The 20,912-nt window shown below is 39.6% G+C and overlaps 1 protein-coding gene across 2 annotated transcripts in view; it reads left to right on the top strand.

The window, feature by feature from the left end:
• atg2a (autophagy related 2A) overlaps window positions 1-20,912 on the top strand; it is a 109,591-nt gene that overhangs the window by 17,012 nt on the left and 71,667 nt on the right. For both annotated transcript variants that reach the window (XM_039760723.1, XM_039760722.1), the window contains exons 2-9: window positions 457-619; window positions 3,787-3,936; window positions 12,278-12,380; window positions 12,704-12,842; window positions 13,044-13,175; window positions 13,503-13,602; window positions 13,703-13,858; window positions 14,142-14,287. In XM_039760723.1, coding sequence (XP_039616657.1) covers window positions 457-619; window positions 3,787-3,936; window positions 12,278-12,380; window positions 12,704-12,842; window positions 13,044-13,175; window positions 13,503-13,602; window positions 13,703-13,858; window positions 14,142-14,287 — 1,089 coding nt within the window. The remainder of the gene's footprint in view (window positions 1-456; window positions 620-3,786; window positions 3,937-12,277; window positions 12,381-12,703; window positions 12,843-13,043; window positions 13,176-13,502; window positions 13,603-13,702; window positions 13,859-14,141; window positions 14,288-20,912) is intronic.

Below are 20,912 nucleotides of genomic sequence, written 5' to 3'. Positions count from 1 at the left end.
CCTTTTCTTAATTTGCATTTTTATAAGCCCTTTCAGATTTGTTTGTGTCTATATTTACATCCCAAAGTGTGTGTCATTTTTGGTATATTGGTTTCTTAATGTTGCAAGTAAGGGTACATGGATTACTGGATATTATTTAAGATGAAGACTTGTAGTACTTCTGAATAACTGGAGTTACTGAGAAGGTAGTTTTCTGTCATTGAGTCAGACATCTAGTTGAAAATGTGCCCTGACAGGATACAAGTGTCAACAACATCCCACCTTGTTATTATCAGAGAGTAGAGAAGGTATTCAGTTTTCTTGTGACATGTTTGCTTTGATCTAAAGATTTAAAAGGTAAATGGCTTTGATGTAGGTTATGTAGAAACCAGTCTTTAATTTTTTTCATAAGGTAAACGTTTTCAAATTTTGACACAAAGATTTGACCAATATGTCTTACTATTTTTTTTTTCACAGTCAGTGAATGAGCTTCTGGATTCCATGGGTGCTCCCCTTGAAATTGTGGATGGATTCATTGGGAGCATTTCTGTGACAATCCCTTGGGCTGCATTAGTCACCGATAATTGCACTGTCATAGTAAATGGCCTGCAGATCACCTGCCGACCTAAATACCGCACCAGTAAGTAATAAGGGAAAATCATTTTGCATGGGATTTTTAGGAAAATGTGTAGGAGCTCTGTGTTAGATCTCTGTAGTGAATGGACAGGGCACTATGCTTTTAAACGCATTAATGGTTATGCCCCTAATCATCTTTCTGTCCTCTGCATCTTTTTCTGTTACCCCCATCACCTGCATGTCCTCTCTCACCATATCCATAAACCTTCTTTTAGGCCGTCCTCTGTTCCTCTTCCCTGGCAGCTCTATCCTTAGCATCTTTCTTTCAGTATACTCAGCATCTCTCCTCTGCACATATCCAAACCAACGCAATCTCGCCTCTCTGACTTTGTCTCCTAACTGTACAACCTAAGCTGAACCTTTAATGTACTTATTTCTAATCCTATCCATCCTCGACACACCCAGTGCAAATCTTAGCATTTTTAACTCTGCCACCTCTAGCTCTGACTCCTGCTTTCTGGTCACTGCTACCGTCTCCAACCCATATAACATAGCTGGTCTTACTACCACCCTGTAGACCTTCCCTTTCACTCTTGCTGATACCCGTCTGTCACAAATCACTCCTGAACACTCTTCTCCACCCATTCCACCCTGCCTGTACTCTCTTTTTCGCCTCTCTTCCACAATCCACTTTACTCTTTGTGTTGATCCCAAGTATTTAAACTCATCCACCTTCACCAGCTCTACTCCTTGCATCCTCACCATTCCACTGACCTCCCTCTCATTTACACACATGTATTCTGTCTTGTTCCTACTGACCTTCATTCCTCTCCTCTCTAGAGCATATCTCCACCTCTCCAGGGTCTCCTCAACCTTCTTCCTACTATAACTACAGATCACAATGTAATCAGCAAACATCATAGTCCAAAGGGACTCCTGTCTAATCTTGTCTGTCAACCTGTCCATCACCATTGCAAATAAGAAAGGACTCAGAGCCGATCTCTGATGTAATCCCACCTCCACCTTAAATGCATCCATCACTCCTACTACAGACCTCACCACAGTCACACTTCCCTCGTACAAATCCTGTACTAGTCTTACATACTTCTCTGCCACTGCCGACTTCCTCATACAATACCACAGCTCCTCTTGAGGCACGCTGTCATTTCTCCAGGTCCACAAAGACACAATGCAACTCCTTTTGGCCTTCTCTATACTTCTCCATCAACATCCTCAGAGCAAACATCACATCTGTGGTTCTGTTTCTTGGCATGAAACCATACTGCTGCTCACTGATCATCACCTCACTTCTTAACCTAGCTTCCACTACTCTTTCCCATAACTTCATGCTGTGGCTCATCAGTTTTATCCCCCTGTAGTTACTGCAGTTCTGCACATCCCCCTTATTCTTAAATATCGGCACTAGTACACTTATTCTCAATTCCTCAGACATCCTCTCACTTTCCAAGATTCCATTAAACAATCTGGTTAAGAACTCCACTGCCATCTCTCCTAAACACCTCCTTGCTTCCATAGGTATGTCATCTAGACCAACGGGCCTTTCCATTTTTCATCCTTTTCATAGCTGTCCTTACTTTCTCCTTGCTAATCTGTTGCACTTCCTGATTCACTATCTCCACATCATCCAACCTCTTCTCTCTCATTCTGTTCATTCCTCAGCCTCTCAAAGTACTCTTTCCATCTGCTCAAAATACTCTCCTCACTTGTGATTATATTTCCATCTTTATCCTTTATCACCCTAACCTGCTGCACTTCTTTCCCAGCTCGGTCCCTCTGTCTAGCCAATCGGTACAGGTCCTTTTCTCCCTCCTTAGTGTCCAACCTCTCATACAACTCATCATACGCCTTTTCTTTAGCCTTTGCCACCTCTCTCTTCACCTTGCACCTTATCTACTTGTACTCTTATCTACTTTCTGCATCTCTCCAACTATCCCACTTCTTCTTTGCCATCCTCTTCCTCTGTATATTCTCATGTACTTCCTCATTCCACTACCAGGTTTCCTTTTCCTCCTTCCTCTGTCCAGATGTCACTCCAAGCACCCTTCTTGCTGTCACCCTTATTACATCTGCTGTAGTTGCCCAATTGTCTGGTAACTCTTCACTGCCACCCAGTGCCTGTCTCACCTCCTCCCTAAACTTAACCTTGCAGTCTTCCTTTTTCAACTTCCACCATTTGATCCTTGGCTCTGCCCTCACTCTCTTCCTCTTCTTGATCTCCAACATCATCCTACAGACCACCATCCTATGCTGCTTAACTACACTTTCCCCTGCCACCACTTTGCAGTCTTCAATTTCCTTCAGATTGACTCATCTGCATAGGATGTAATCTACCTGTATGCATCTTCCTCTACTCTTGTACATCATCATATGTTCCTCCCTCTTCTTAAAATATTTATTCACAGCCATGTCCATCCTTTTGGCAAAATCCACCATCTTCTGACCTTCTTCATTCCCTTCCTTGACACCATACCTAACCATCACCTCCTCTTCTCCTCTGTTCCCTTCACTAACATGTCCAGTGAAATCTGCTCCAATCACCACTTTGTCTCCCTTGGGTACACTGTTCATCACTTCATCCAACTGACTCCAAAAACCTTTCTAATCCATCGCACACCCAACTTGTGGTGCATATGCACTAACAACTTTCATCATCACACCTCCAATTTCCAGCTTCATAATTGTCACTCTGTCTGACACTCTTTTAACCTCCAAACACTCTTGACATACTGTTCCTTCAGAATAACCCCTACCCCATTTCTCCTTCCATCCACACCATAATAGAACAATTTGAATCCACCTGGCCTTACTCCCCTTCCATTTAGTCTCTTGCACGCACAATATATCAACCTTCCTTCTCTCCATCATATCGGCTAACTCTCTCCCCTTACCAGTCATACTGCCCACATTCAAAGTTCCTACCCTCAGTTCCACTCTCTTTACCTTCCTCCTCTCCTCCTGCCTCCAGACATGTCTGCCCCCTCTTCTTTGGCCAACAGTACCCCAATTTCCGCTAGCACTCTGTTGGCTAACAGTACTGGTGGCGGTCATTGTTAACCTGGTGCTTGACCGATCTGATATGGAAATTTGTATTGTTGTCCTTAGGAAGTAGTATTTCTGTAATCTAGTGTTAATGTATGTAATTTTTTCTTTGTAGATACCATTTTGGTTACTTATGAGGCTTTAGCTTTTTTTGTGTTTTTGTGCTTAAAGCTACAGGTGTGGACTCACAATGCTGGTCATCTTGCATGACATCCAGTATGCAGCTTGCCCAAGAGTGCCTAAAGGAGACCCCAGAGGAAGGAGATGAACCACCTGCTCCACTGGAGGGGCTAGAAATGTTTGCACAGACCATTGAAACTGGTAAATAAACTAGTTGTCCAGTGTTATCAGTATGTGAAGATAAACTTTAGTTCTCATTAATTATTTATAGATATTACTTACTGTGATTGCAAAATGTTATAGGAACATATCCAAATGAGTAAAGCTTAAATAGTCTAGAGACGGTGTTTATCTCCAAGCATCCATTTAATTTACCTCATGCCCAAAAAATAACAATTTAGCAATAGCAGTTTTTATCTTGTGCCCAAAAAATAACAGTTTATCAGTAGCAATTTTTAATTTGTAAATATAATGCTCAAAAAATTAAAGGAACACTTTTTAATCAGAGTACATCATCAAGGGTCAGTTAAGTAGCAGAGGGGGTTGTTAATCAGTTTCAGCTGCTTTGGTGTTAATGAAATTCAGAACAGGTGCGCTAGAGGGGCAACAATTAGATGACCCCCAAAATAGGAATGGTTTAACAGGTGGAGGCCACTGACATTTTTCCCTCCTCATCTTTTCTGACTGTTTTTTCACTAGTTTCACATTTTGGCTATTATCAGCGTCACTACTGGTAGCATTAGGAGATACTTGGGCCCTACAGAGGTTGCACAGGAAGGCCAACTTCTCCAGGATGGCATATCAATAACGTGCCATTGCCAGAAGGTTTGCTACGTCTCCCAGCACAGTCTTAAAGGTATGGAGGAGACTCCAGGAGACAGGCAGTTACTCTAGGAGAGCTGGACAGGGCCATAGAAGGTCCTTAACCCATCAGCAGGACCAGTATCTGCTACTTTGGGCAAGGAGGAACAGGATGAGCACTGCTAGAGCCCTACAAAATGACCTCCATTCAGGCCACTGGTGTCAAAGTCTTTGACCAAACAATTAGAAACAGACTTCATGAGGTTGGCCTGTGGGCCCTGTGCTTACTGCCCCGCACCATGGAACTTGATTGGAATTTGTCATAGAATACCAGAATTGGCAGGTTCACCACTGGTGCCCTGTGCTTATCACAGATGAGAGCAGGTTCATCCTGAGCACATGTGACAGACGTGAAAGGGTCTGGAGAAGCTGTGGAGAACGTTATGCTGCCTGCAACATTGTTCATCATGACCGGTTTGGTGGTGGGTCAGTGATAGTTTGGGGAGGCATATCCATGGAAGGATGCACAGACCTCTACAGGCTAGACAATGGCACCTTGACTGCCATTAGGTATTGGGATGAAATCCTTGGACCCATTGTCAGACCCTATGCTGGTGCAGTGAGTCCTGGGTTCCTCCTGGTGCACGACAATGCCCGGCCTTAATGTGATAAATGTATGCAGGCAGTTTCTTGAAGGTGAAGGAATTGATACCATTGACTGGTCCCTACGCTTGCCTGACCTAAATCCAAAAGAATACCTATGGAAAATTATGTTTCAGTCTAGCCGACACCACCAGGTTACACCTCAGACTGTCTAGGAGCTCAGTGATCCCCTGGTCCAGATCTGGGAGGAGATCCCCCAGGACACCATCTGTTGTCTCATTAGGAGCATGCCCCGACGTTGTCAGGCATTAATACAAGCATGTGGGGGCCATATAAACTACCGTGTACGATTTTGAGTTGCTGCAATGAAATTTCAGCAAAATGGACTAGCCTGCCACATCATTTTTTTCACTTTGATTTTCGGGGTGTCTTTGAATTCAGCCCTCTGTAGGTGGATAATTTTCATTTCCATCAAACAATGTGGCATCCTTTCGTTTCTAACAAATTACCCAGTCCATATCAGTATACATATCCACCATGATTTTTTTCCCATTGAGATCTGATGTGTTTTCAAAGTGTTCCTTTAATTTTTTTGAGCACTTTATATGAGACCCTACACTGTTGTTGAAAATGTGGGCTTTCGACAAATGATGCAGTTTTTGGAACCATGGTATGCTATACCAGCCAGAAAGCAAATGAGTGAAGCGAAAAAACTCGTAGATCCGTCCCACCTTAAATCGCTTCTTAAAACCGTTTTCACCTCTCTGCCAGCGTCTTTTGTTAATCTAAATGTGCTGATAAAAGAAAAGCTGCAAGTAGCCAGCTGTTCCATTCCCCACCAACTTATAACGTGCACAAACTTCTCCCAGCACATGCCTTGATTGATTATCTGGGAGTGAAGTGGAGTTTTAGAGTTTAAATAATAGATCATTATTTGGAATACACGCATTTCACGTGTGTTCCATTTCTACAGTAGTCCGTGTAAACACATTGTTAAAACAGAAACGATTTTCATATTGTACTAGTAAATGACAAAATTTAGGCATAAACTATATAATATATGAAGCCTGAAGTCCAAATATCAAAGAAACACTTTCACAAAAGGTACAAATATAACAGAGCAATATGGTTTTATTCAAAAATATAACTGCAGAAAAAAAGCCGCCTTAGCATGCCACATTGACACACAGTCACTACAACTGTCACGGTAGCGTAATGGTGTCAGCTGCTGACTAGTAACCAAAAGGTCATGAGTTCGATCCCACACGACTCAGTTTTGAGAAATAAACTGCTCTTTTTCTTACTATTTTAGAATAAAAACATACATTTGATTTCAGTGTGTAACAGCCAGTGTAATTTATGATGCTTGTAAAGGTTATTTATTATTATTTTTTATTCACTTTTCATTCTCTCAGTCGTGTTCAGGATCCTTCTCTACCCACCCCCATCTGACACTGCTGTTTTCACATAAAGATGCGCTATAGCTCTGCAGCATACTTGTGACTGCATTCTCGTACCAATGCTTGTGAACTGAAGTGCCTGCGTGCACTTTTCGTGGCATTACACGTCTATTTTTGAGCATGCCCGTGTCGCTCAAACACAGGAACATATGTTGGTGTACAAGTATAACAAAACAAGTGCACTTTTATTCTAGACTATAAGTGAAGAAAAAATAAAGCAAGTTACAGTAGGCGGTTGATACGATAGCTTGCGTGGTGCAATGCTAAGAACTGCTGATTTCCAATCCATGCTATATAAAATCATCACAATCAAATATTAACAATTCCCGCACACCCTTCCTACATTTACGACATGTGTACTTGTTGCAGTGTACACATCTCTCTGTGCTGTGGTTCCTATTACACGGAATGAGCACCTGACACTGTACTTTCTTCCCTATATAAATAACATTCAAGCAATAGCACATCTCCAAATAAATCACATTTGAGCTATAGCGCGTCTTTATGTGAAAACAGCAGTGTCTGATGGGATGGGGGGGATCGTGAACGCGTCTGAGAGAATGGAACTGAATTAAAATAAAAAGCTAAACTTTACAATTATCATGCATTTACACTGGCTCTTACAGACTGACTGAAATCAAATGTATGTTTTTATTCTAAAATAGTACAGTACATGCAATATTATTTGAAAACGAACAGCGTCAAATCGGGTTTGAATACACACTGATGCTGTTACAGAAGGCGTCAGCTTATTCAGTGCAGTAGTTTCATCGCACTAATTCAATATTATTTGAAAACGAACAGCATCAGATCGGGCGCATATTCAAACCCGATCTGACGCTGTTCGTTTTCAAATAATATTGCATTAGTGCGATGATGTTTTTACATATATTGTCTCTTTCATTCATCTTGCGGTTTGTAATCAGTGACCGCGTGTTTTTTTCCCCAATCTTGCCAGTTCGCACATATGGCTGTATGGTGGTGTTTCTTTTTGTACTCCAGGACATGCAGAGGACAGAATAGTACAGAGCAGTAAGTTCAGCGCCATTTGCAATCAGACAGACAGACAGACAGGCAGAGAAGGCACTAGATATATAAATAAACAGGGAAGGCACTGTATAATAGATATGTAAAAAACAGCTAAGGGGATAGATATATAGATAGATAGGAAGGAAAGGCACTACATGATAGGCAGACAGGGAAGCTCCTATATAATAATAAAATTACTGTTATTGCTATATAGAGAGACAGGGAGTTCAGGCAGGCAGAACGGCAAAGGTTAAAAATAAATACAGTAAATACATTTTCTCCCCAGCATAGAGCCGATCTCGGATCTCTTGAGGTACACCAAGTCTGCTGCGCTCTAAGAGACGAAATGTTGCCAGTACACCATGGAAGCTGTTGTAAACTTGGCCTTCGTGCTTCACACATTTTATAGTTTATGCCTATATTTTGTAACATTTATTACTAAAATATGAAAAAGTTTGTTTTAACATTGTGTTTAAACAGATTACTGTAGAAACGGAACACACATAAAATGCGTGTGTTCCAAATAACAATCTATTATTTTCACTCTAAAACTGCACTTTACTCCCAGATAATTGAGGCATGAGCTGGGAGAAGTTTGTGCACGTTCTAAGTCAGTGAGGGAATGGAATAGCCGGCTGCTTCCAGTTTGTTTTTATCGGCACATTTACAGGACAAAGGAGACTGGCGGAGAGGTGAGAACAGTTTTAAGAAGCGATTTAAGGTGGGGCGGATCTACAAGTTTTTTTGTAGACTCTGGTAATTCTAGTGTTAAGGGCAGTAGATTCTTACTTGACACTTGCATATAACTATATTAAAAATGGCTTGGCACCTGTAGTGGATGAGTTGCAGGCAAGTGCACTACATGCGCGTCACACCAGGACCAACCTTGCAGCTTAAATGTAGAGCTGCTGAAATGGTTAACTGTTGCTCTTAAAAACCTTTCTAGCATTTCCAATGTGCTGTTCCATCGCGTGACCACATCAATCACAAGTTTGTGTGTTGGCAAGTCCTATAAATGTTACTTCTCTTTAAACACATGGCTAAGTGTACTACTATGGTTGAAAAAGTTTGCAACTCTCACCCGGCCAAGCAAATGGGCAATTGTTAAAATTGTCAGAGTAGCCTGTGATACCAAAGTGAGAGTGTGTGCAAAACAGCTGTCCCAGAGTAGCTCCATAAGCTATACCACACGGATCATATTAGTCCATTTATCCAATGCTGCTGTCAACAAGCATCGGCTCAAGGTCCTCATTTTAGAGCATTTTCTTTTTTTTTGGAGGAGGAACAGTGAAGACACATTTTCGAGACTGATTAACGTGAATGCAGCATGTGAGCAACTGAAGATATGTATAGCAGGTCCATGGCTCAGAAAAAGGTGGCTGCTCTTAATAATAATAAAAAAAAATAATTAATTGTCTGGCTCATTCTCTGTGGGTGTGCTTGCTTGTGTAGTTGCGGGGAGCTTTTGGAGTAATTGGAGCGCCCTATATGTGAGGGTGTGGTCTGTCTCAATTGCTTCATCGGTTTCCTGTGGTGCGCAATTGAGATGCTGTGCCCACAGAGGCCTATAAGAACGAGCTGGCATGAGAAAGGAACAGAGGCAGGAGTGACAGAGAGACAGTGGTTAGAGAAAGAAGCAGGCAGATGGGAATGGAGCCCCAGGGAGCAGCGGATGGCCAGTGCTCAGGAAGGAGCTTGGGGATCACTCCTCTTGAGTGATTTGGGAGCAGGAGTGATCATCATGCTCATGAGTGTCCTCTCACCGGGTGGAGCCAGTGACTGTCAGTGATGGGAGACTGCCTACTTTCTCTGGATGGAGCCTGGAAAGGCATCAGTAAGTGTGGAGTAGAGGGTGGCTCCCTGTGGAAAGCCGTGTATCAGGTGGCGGGGACACAGGCCGCGATTGAAGGGTGTCTGTGCCTGTTGCTTGATGTCTCTCTGTACTGTGAGGTTCAAGTAGGATAAGCTGGAGAGGCGTTGGTTTTAAAGGGAAGCACCAGGGGCTGAATTTTAAAGGAGTCTCCTGTGTTGTTTTAGCCTTGTTTTTAATGGATTATTTATTTGATTGTTTTTAACCTCCACCAATTCACATTTTACTGGATTATTTATTTATTGAATTTGAGCACTGCACTTTTTGGACACTATGATTTTTTAATTGTTTTAATGAAAGCACTGAGCACTTTTACACCTTCCCCTTGCATGGATGTGTGTTTGTCCTCATCTGTTGGCTCATCCCGCTCATGACTGTTGACAGTGTTGGGTTCAAAAGGCTCCCAAAGACAAATTTTGAATGACTGCAGTGCTGTGAAAAGGTTTTTTTTGTCTTTTTTTTTAAAAGCAAAATTATTTTGTTCTACATCTTGCAAAAACTGATGTTAACTGTGCACCGCTAATCAAGTATTTCTTTTTAAATGTCAAATAAAGTGTTACTGAAATTTGTCACACTATATTAATGTTCTCTATGCATAATTAAGTCATCTCTAAAAAAACCAAGACTATATCATATATAGTGCATGCTAATTCAGTCAAGATAAAATCAATATCAATTCAGAGCATTGTGAATGGGAATCAAGTCAAGTTAGGACATCAAGTCCAAATTCCCAGCACTAATTGGGAGACCAAAAATAAACAAAACACCCAATGCTATTTTTAACCAAAACAGATGTTATTATATCTTGATAAATTCCTTTGTGACCTGGGGCCTCAGGAAAAATGCCTTGTACAGAATTCACACTAAAACATGGCATACAGAAAAAACTAGAAATGTGCGTACACACAAAAAAAATCAACGTTTCACACTGCATAAGCAAAGTTCCATGCACTTTCCCTTTATAAATCCTAATCAATGTGAATTTTAACGCACATGCACAAGCCTACAGCCCCACCCTGACTCCTCCCAGAATTTTGCCTATTTGAGTATGCATATCAATATAAATAGCCCCTTCCGTTCAGTGTTTTGCAATTAAAATGCAATACAAATTAAATGAATTGTTTAAAAGTAAATGCTGCATCTGATTACCTGTTTTTACATTCTGCAAATTACATTCAAACAAAGTTGTAATGCTGCCTGACTTGGCTGATCATTTGGTGAGTCAGGGTCAGGTTCATCATACTGCATCTCTTCAGTTATGGGCAAGCCATGATTGTGTGCCACATTATGCAGCCCACTACATGCTTGCACAGTGTGACAAATGTTTTGTGGTCTATAAAGCAGCAATCCACTAGTCTTATCCAGGCCCTTAAACTGCCTTGTATTATTTTCTACCCTGCTTGAGCCAGAATGTGGAGATCATTGTAACATCGCTCTGGTTCAGTCATTAGTTTGGCGAACGGGGAGAAGCCATGTCTTCAGCGGGTGCCCACTGTAACCTAAATTACCGTGTATTGTGGTTGCATCATATAGATAGCTTACACTTTTGTCCAAAAGGGTAATATTAAATCTCTTATCTTACCAAGAAGCCAGCCATCACATACAACACCATTTGTAAGTTTGTTCCCAACACTGTTTCTCATGAATGAGCCAGGCCATTTCACCACAACATTAATGAGATGCATTTTCACAGCACAGATAATCTGCACATTAATAGAGTGGAAATGCTTTCTAATTACATAAGCAAATTAATTCTCTGAAGGTGCCTTTATATTGTGCTTTGATGTTTGCCTGTTTAACCACAGATATATAAGAAATCTTACATATCTGGATGACAAGCGAATAATACCATCCCATAAAACTGGCATGGTGTGACTCAATGATGAATGAGAAATACCCGATCAGTTCACGTTGTAAAGCTCCTGCGGCTAAAAACCCAAGAGTGAACGGAACTTGCAAAGGAGCAGGGACAGCACAATTCCTCAGAGTTTGCTTTTGTAAAGCCGAACCCAATTCAGGACATGGATCCTAGAGGAAAGCTCTTGGAAATCTTGATCGATTTACAAGCCAGTCATCATCATGGGACAAGAAGTCAGTATGATCTCTCAATATGCGCTCTCTTCTAATTCTTCCATTTATTATGTCTTCTAACAATGCTACTGCAGCCATGGTAGCTGGAATACTTTGGTCATTCCATGTACCATTATATTGTTAAAGATTGATTAATATCATGTTCCTTAAATTTGTGAATTATATGCAATTAGTTTTGGTGTATTTCATAAAGCCCACATCATGGATACAAATCTAAAAAAGAAAGGGAAACCACACAGAAACAGTAGCACTGCTTTGACGCTGGGTGCCACCCATTTACAAAACTGAGTGGAAACGTGAGTACGCATGGTCTGAGGCTGCTGTGAAAACGTGCGTAGTGTTATGCTAAGCTTAGTTTTTATACATATCGATGTGAGTGTGGAAACGGGTGTATGCAACATTTTTGGTTTTATGCCACATATATACCCTGGACTTTTAAAAAGATGCTGTTCTACCCAGTTTGCATTAAAATATAATTATTATAAAATTACTGCCTTATTACTGCCTATAAAATACTGCCTTATTTGCAAGAACCAAACCAGTACTGATTTTATTTTAATTTAACAAAGATATTTGATGCAATTTAACCTTTTACTAATATAACTGTAAATACTTTCTGATAATACTTATGTATTACAGTGATTTCTTGCAAAATAATACTGCATCACTTCTCTTTGTGACTCTGCAGTTCTGCGCAGGATTAAAGTAACATTTTTGGATGTAATTATCAGAGTGGAGCACACACCTCTTGTGTCACAGTCTGGGGTTGCCTTAGAAGTGCACATTAAAAGGTAAGAGATGAATGGGCTACAAAAAGGGAAATCAAAAAAGTTAACTTCTTGTATTGTCAATTTTTAGGTGTCAGAGAGACAGAATTACTTTTGCATTTCTTTAACTGGAAAATGTCCATTGCTAAAATATACTGTGGCCAGGATTTGTTGTCCAAAATGGGCAGTGTTGACAGGCACATTATTAAAGAAGATCTGCAACTCCGAACTGTCTGTGTGTTCCTAGTTTAAAGACAAGCATAATGATTACTGTTAGTCTCTTATTAAATGTAGCTGTTTTCTTTTGTGTTATCTGCACTCTCACTGCCTGATTCTCGGTCTTCCAGACTGGATTATTGTGATGAGGCAGTGAAAGATGCCAGTCAGGCAGTCCCAGTGGATATCCACCAACCTCCTGCTTTTGTTCACAAAATACTGCAGCTCAGTGGAGTACAGCTTTATTATGAGAAACTCTGCGAGAATCAGGTACTATCACAGATAAAGACTACTTCTTATCAACATTGTTCTTTTAGGTAATAAAACAGTTTCTAAACATGTTAAAGCATTAGTGGCTAATTAAAAGTGTGCTGTCAGTGGGGAATTCAATTATGTTAGTTACATGTTGCTAGAAGGGGACACATTTTTCTATATTAATAGCCAGCCTTCCAAATTTGATATGTTTTGCAGGAGCCTATTTATCTGAATAGTGACAGTGAAGAAATTAGGCACCCTCAGTGCCCCTTACTAATAGGAACTTGTTCTGGATACATGGAAACAACAGTTAAAATCAAACAAAATGATGCTTTACCTGGCCCAAAGGTACAAAATTGAGTTTATTTGTTTCTTATTTTAATTGAATATTTTAAAAATGCGTTTTCGTTTTCTTAAGGATGTTTAAAGTTAATTTAAAATTCAGATTAGCCATAGTGTTTTTGGAATTACTTCTAAATGTGGGATAATTTAAAAAGTATGCGTTGGTCAGTATTTTTTTAAGATCAATCCCATTTTTTGAATATTGTATATAATAAGACACTTTTTCATGTATTTTTAAGAAATCTTCATCTGCTTTTTGTGTTTGTATTTTTTTATTATTGAAAATAATAATAGTAAAAAGTATTAACTCTTTATAAACTTGCCTTGTCTCAGTTGGAGTTAGATGGCAAGATGGGCTCCCTTCATCTGCTGCTGTCAACTGATCAAATCTTTCACTTAACTGATCTGCTTTCATCACTCCATGTTTACACCGGTAATAATGAATACAGTCTAGAAAGTCTCACACTGTGGACTTTATTATTGTTTAAGCTGAATGTATTCTGGTCTTTTTATTTTTTGGGGGTAAAATACAGAAACAGCATTGCTTGTAGATGGAGGAAAGAGCCGCCCCCTTGGTTCTGAGGACTTGCGCCTGATTGAAGAGGATCTAAATAAACAGCTTAATGTAGAAAGTACAGAAACTGACAAAGGACCACAATCTTTTAATACTATGAACTTTGATAATGCAGGTATTTAACTTTAACTATAATATGGTAGTAAATTAAATCAAGATTTTGTAAGACTTGTGGATATAGGTAATATTCACATCCTATGCTATGTTTCAGCCTTGTGCTAAAATGATTTATTTTTTGCCACATCAAGCAATACTTTGGAAGTTAATTATACAATCACTGTCATGAACAGTTCTAACATAATAACTGAGCCATAATACAATTTAATAATTATAGAAGTGTTCTGTTTGTATTTGTTTTTAATTTTTCATGTAGTTTATTTTTCTCTGCATTTCTATAGAAATGTTCTACTCAATGGCTCCTGGAATGGGCACCTCTGTCACATCTGTCAATACTGTTAGTGACCTCTCTGAACCTGACATGGACTCCTCTCTACACAGCGAGTACAGCAGTTGTGCTTTTCAACCTCATTCTTTATCTCCTGGAGTAAGTGGATTTTGTTTACCTAATCTGGGCTTTTAGTTAACACTTCCATCTGTAAATCTAATATATGATATCTGTATATTCGCTTATCTGAACATGAAGAATTTGAACATTATATTTTGTTTAAAGAACACCTTGGTTAGATAGATTTTTTTAGTTTAAGGTTGTTGTTATGGAACTGAAATGATGGAAGAGGATACAGCCTTTTATATTTTTTCCAAGTTTTTTTATTGTATTATTTTGGTTTATGTTCCTACCCAAAATGCCACCCACCAGTTTCCACTCTTCTCTTTTCGTACTGATGCTGACCAGGAAATTTCTCTTTTTTGCCTCAAATATGTGGTTGAACTTCATGGCTTAATTCATTAAACTGTTGTGGAAGCCAGCCTAGGACACAGACAGGCAGACACCAATGGTTTAAAACACCACCACACGTTTATTTACAATTTATACACTAGTGCACACAACCTGGTGCTCCTGCACTACACACCCTCAAGTCTGGGCTTCTCGCTAGTCCTCTTTTCACCGCCTCCACTCCTCTCCTCTTCTCCGAGCTTTGTCCTCTTCCACCCTAATCCAGCTACTGGATGGAGGGAGGCGGCCCCTTTTAAGCCCACCCGTCCGTGCTCCATGTGCCTCCTGATGAGCTTCCTGCGGTATTTCCCGGTGTGGTGGAAGTGCCGCACAAGCACCCGGAAGCACTCTGGGTGTTCCAGGCTTTCCTTCTGCCAGCACCTCCGGGTGTGGTGGAAGTACTGACTTCCAGGGCTTCTCAGGCGTTCGGGCGCCCCCTGGCGGTGACCATGGGCCCCTATAGGGTTGAGCCCCCATTCCAACCAGGACAGCTGCCCTCTTGTGGTCCAGAGGAGGCGTTGTCCCTCTCCCAGCCCTTCCCGGCTGGGTATCCCCCCCAGCCGCTTGCCACACTGTTCATTCATTATTTGTTATACTCTCCAACACAATGATACTCTGGCCTATTATCTATACAGTAATTTACAGTTTGTTGTATAATCCAATATACAGCCTATCCAGCAGCACAAACCGCTAGGCAGGAACATTGAAAATGATGGTAGTTTATTTTCTGCAAGACAAAAATGCTTATTTGAAATTTCCATTTATTTCACATTAGTAGTCTGAGTTATTTTTGACCTAGGGATAAAATAAGGTCACTCTTTTGTGGTGTAAAATGCACATAAAGGAATTTGTCACCAGAACAGGCATCTGGCCATGACAAAATTCTTCTCCAGTACCCCAAAAATATGTGGGGAGCAACTGTATAAACTGGTTGAACCTAGAATATGGCTGTATAGCTAAATGAGACAGAGACAAAGAAAGAGAGCGAGAGCTTGGCTTGTTAAATAGGAATTGTGATTTTAAGCAAGTTTACAATAATGCCCATTATTTTTTCTTAGGATTATGGCTTTTTTTATGTAAACTCGAGTTTAGTCCAAAAATAATTTAAATTTTTCAGGTTAAGAAAAAATGGGAACAGTCTTTTAATTTGTCTTTTCCTGTCACTTGTAGACATTTAGTTGAGCCTTAAGACATGCATTATGATTGTTCTGGTAGTACAGTGCTTGCTTTGATAATAATAATGATAATCTTGGAGATCACATTGGAGGCAGAAACGATAGTCTGTGCATTCTTCCAGAGTGCCTAGAGTGTGCAAAACAGGGGTCTCCAAGATGTTGCTCACGAGCTACCAGTAGCTCGCCACCCCTTTCCAAGTAGCTCGCCAAAGGTTTAATGAATCCTGCATAAATTTGAAAACTTGATTAGTCAAATGAGGGTTGGGTGATCTTTCCAAAAAATCATATCATGATCCACAATTTGAATTGCAATCTATGTTTTCAATGTGGTATACACTTAAGAGAATATCCAGACTCAAACTTATCAAGACCTAAGTAACACTTTCTCTGTATTATAAAAAAAATCTTAGGAGGGAGAATAGGAAGACAAGACGTAATCTTCTCGGAAGACAATTTGACGTCCTGCGAGAGACAGTTTAATGTCATGTGAGACAAGGCAGTGAGACAACATTTAAAACAAGTTCATCTAACCTAGTAGTTGTTGGAATGGTTTTGGCAGACACACTTCATGCGCTCCCAGCTCTTAAAACAACGACAAGCGAGAAGCAGAACACATAGCTCGCCAGCAGCAGCAATCCAGAAGATGATCCGACCGCTTCTCCTTAGCGTGCGTTAAGCCCCCTCCACTTCACAATGCAAACGGCAAAGACGCGAAATGGCAAAAGGACAGCTGCTGTACAGGTTTTTAAATGACCGATGTGCAGCGCGACAAGCAGAACACGTAGTGCGCCAGCAGATGATCCAACTGCTTCTCCTTAGCGTACAGTAACTAACAGTACATTGAGCGTCCTGTAACATGTTTCCTTCTGTGCTTATTTCTTTTAATTGGTAACCAAATACCCTTGCTAAGAAAGGGCCCATCTTTCATTTAAAGAAGCCTTGTGTTTAATTTTTCTTTTAAATATATCGCCACATCTTTAACTTTACAAGTTCGCTTAACTTTTTGAAATAATTATCTTTGTTTATTATACCGAGTATTGACACAAATTTCACAATAGTGTTCTAGCTATGTGTAGCATATTAACATTTAGTGTCATTTCTTTTTTTTTTTTTTGCTTCTAGCATTATAACATGTCATTTATTTTGTTTTATATTTTTGTCCTTGGGTATTTTGTGGTAATTACTAGTACAGTATTCTTGTAATGGCTGTTGACTAAGCTCTATCTTTGTTCAAGTTCCATTGCTATAAAAGAATACCTGCCCTGTGCTATCATTTTTTGCCCTCACAAACAATATTAAACAGTTTTTTAACTTTTTATATACATGACTGACTTCCCTATAAATAATGTTCCTCTGGTTCAAATGTCAATTTGTTCAAGCTATACTTGTCTCTTCTGCCTCAAAATGCACCTGACTGAACCTTAAACCTGTGCTTCTCTTTCCTAGATGAGAATCTGAGCCCCACATTACCTTACCTACCTAAAATCACACATTACAAAGGCAAACCTTTTTATATATAGAACTTAGAGCATAAATATGTCCTTTGTTTTAGGCACAATACCCAGTGAACAATGATAACTGAATCATAGTTATATACACAAATCTAACATGACTTTGTATCTCTTGTGTAAACTTGTGTAACCACTAATATCATGAGTTTGTACTTGAAAACTACCCATCTGCCTCTGTCTTTCTGCAGTTGAGTGGATGTTTTGTGGACCACCCAGGCTGGTACCGAAACCTGAACCCAACACAGACAAGCGAGGGACACAAGTTCAAGGCACACACTGATTTTTTTATTTTCTTTTTACCTCATGGGAAACGCTTTCTCTCGTTACCCACCAGTATAATACAATCTCAGCACGAGCACAGCACACAAACAATTCGCTTCCTTCTCTTTCTCTCCTTTCTCCTCCACTACTCTGGTCAAGCATTGTCTTCTTCCTCCCAACCCTGGCTGTCCGAGTAGTGGTTGGTGGCTCCTTTTATAAGGCACCCTTAAATGCTCCAGGTGCTTGATGACTCATTTCCAGCAGCACTTCCGGGTGTGGCCCACAAGGACTCAGCAGCTTCTGCTGCAGCACCCCCTGGCGGTCGCCTGCGGATCCCAACAGGGCTGCACCAAACTCCAACTCCCATGAAACCCTGCAGGAGTCCAAGGCACCACTGCAACCCAGGGGTTTGCCATCTAGCGTACCTGGGGAGGTAACGCTCTGGCCATACTTGCTCTCCCGGTCCTCCCAGCGTGGCTATGTCCCGGTCGGGCAAGGGCCCCCAGCTGCACACTGCAGTTGCTACAGTACATGTAAGTTCCTTCAGAATAAATATGGGTTATCTGTATTTTCTTTTCGTATGGTAGTCCGAGTCTTGCGGTATTGGGTTAGCTGGCAACTCCTCTGAGAATCCATTTTCTCTAAATTGAAACAGAATTGACATTTTACATTTCTGAATGAAGCAAAAGGTATAAAGTCAAATATGCACAAACTGGCTATGTAGTTTATAGAATTACACTGATCAAGATTTTTACAGACAACACTAATGATGATTTTTGTTCCCATTCAAGTAACTATTTTAATATAGAACAAAAAAGTTGTTTTGCAGTTGCATTAACTTTTAAAATGTGTATATTCACTCCGAGTGATACTTTCAAAGGCATTGAGCTTTGTCGTATTAGTACCTAAGTACAGTTGTGACCTGCTTGTTTGTGCTTCTAAATGCAGTAAAAAAAAACCAATATTCTTTCATGTCTGATTTTATTTTCTGTAATTTATAATGTTGAATAATGTCTTTTGCCCAGAATTCCTGAGTAAGTCTTTCTGTCACTTCACAAGATCAGTACCAGAATATCTTGTCAGGTTTAGACAATTTTTTAACTCCACTAAAACCATTAACAAGGAGTATTAGCTAGGAATATGGATTATATAAGAGCTTTGTTAACTTGTCCTTGAATGATTTTTTTTTTCTACTTTAAAATTTATTAAGCATAAAATCATGCCATAATGACCAGAACACAATTCTATCATAATTATAGCTCTCTGGAAATTTAAGTATGTTAAAGAACGTAAACCAGAATATCACCTAATGTGAAATAGTTGCTATTATATACCATATTAAAACATTAAGCAAAAATAAAACATGGGTTTTATTGGGCTATTTTCAAATGGTTTTAATTAATGTTTTGCCAAATTTAGCATAGGATTTGCACTGGTATCGTATAAAGAATTTTTTTTGTAAATCTTAAAATATGTAAGACGCTGATTTCTCTTTGGGTTATGGAGGATGGGTTAGGTTCTTGCAGTTATACAAGGTAAGCTGACACACTAGCAGTGCAGATAGGAAACTGCAATACATTTGTTATTGCATAATCTTATTCTTTCTTTTGTTACTCCTGAAAATGCTTTTTGGTGATCAGGAGTAATTGTAAGTTTAACCTAGTCTGACTTATAAGAAAATGTTTTCCTAAAAACAGTTTTAATGCAAAACAATTCCAAAGTACTTTTCTGCTTGTGTAACCCTTTAGATGAGTCTTAGATGGGCAGCAAACATACAACATATAAAAACCTGGACATTGACACAAATACATGAACATATACAGGCTTGGTCAGCAATAGAAATAAAATTCTGCAGTTCCTCTTTATATTCCTTACTTTGTGCCCCAATAAATGCAAATTATTGCCACTATACTAATAACCCAATTGTGCTTCACTCACTCAGAATATAGAACCAATGTAGAAAGCATTTTAAGATAGAGAATCTTTTATCGGTGGCACCTCTGCACGAGAACCACCTTGTTCAACCCTCGCAAACATATGTAGTTTTTAATGTCTGGAAAACATTTGGGATTAAATCACTTAGAGATCTGTACATAGATAACGTCTTTGCATCCTATGAACAATTACATTCTAAAGTAAACTTTAACTATCTTCAAATTAGAAACTTTGTTAAACAGAACCTGCCCGATTTTCCTCATCTCCCACCTCCCTCTATGCTGGAAAATATATCAGATCAGTTTCAAGGACTTAGACAGTATCTCTGCAATTTATAAAACCATTTTGCAATCCCTCCCTTTCAAAGATCCAAAAGGACAATGGAAAAAAGATCTCTCCCTCAACATCTCAGAAAAGGAGTGGAAGGTAGCAATGCAGAGAATTCACTCAAGCTCCATATGTGCAAAGTATACAATTATTCAACTTAAAATTATATATTGAGCACATCTGTCTCGCTTAAAACTGTCCAAAATATTTCCAAGGCAAGATCCAACCTGCGAACGCTGCAATCAAGTCCCAGCCTCACTGGGTCACATGTTTTGGGCCTGCGCCAAATTAACATCATTCTGGAACAGCATTTTTAAATGCTTTTCAGACAGCCTTGGCGTCACAATCCCTCCTAACCCACTAACAGCTGTGCTTGGTGTACTCCCAGATGGGCTTAAAGTGGAGAAGGACAAACAAACTGTGATTGTCTTTACTTCACAACTGGCATGCAGACTTATCTTGCACAACTGGAAGAATCCTAACTCTCCCCTTTTAAGTCAGTGGGTAACTGATGTTTTATATTATATGAAATTGGAAAAAATCTGATTCTCAGTTAGAGGATCTGTGCAGACATTTTTCAAAACCTGGCAGGATCTAATCAGTGCTATTTTAAAATAAGCTTTTAAAGCACTGAAGAAGTAGATTCTCTCCCCATTCTTTCTTTTTCCTCTCCATTCATCTGTATTCACTTATTAATTTATCTATTTTCTTATTTTTACTAGGTTTAAGATTTATTCTGCTGCCCATGCTCTCTTTCTCTTGGGGGTTGATTTGTTTTCAATTTTATTCTTGTAAAATTAATCTATTTGTATGGAATGTTGTGTGATTTCAATAAAATAAAAAAAAAGAGTGACACTTTGTTAATATCTGACAATGACTTGCTTCTAATGTGTTTAATTCATTGCTTAATACTCCTCTCACTTCTGGTTTAAACTACCAGATGATGAGTTGCTTGCTTTAAGTTTCTCTTTGTAAGTTTTTCTAATGTGAGCATGAAGTAACTGTTTTAGTCACCTTATCTACTATCTTTTACTCATTCTAGTTTTTTACTTTCATAATCCTTTA

The sequence above is a fragment of the Polypterus senegalus genome, chromosome 8 (genome assembly GCF_016835505.1).
Source record: "Polypterus senegalus isolate Bchr_013 chromosome 8, ASM1683550v1, whole genome shotgun sequence".
Classification (NCBI taxonomy): domain Eukaryota; kingdom Metazoa; phylum Chordata; class Cladistia; order Polypteriformes; family Polypteridae; genus Polypterus; species Polypterus senegalus.
The sequence above is the reverse complement of the archived record's forward strand: the minus strand, read 5'-3'. Positions and strand labels throughout refer to the sequence as shown.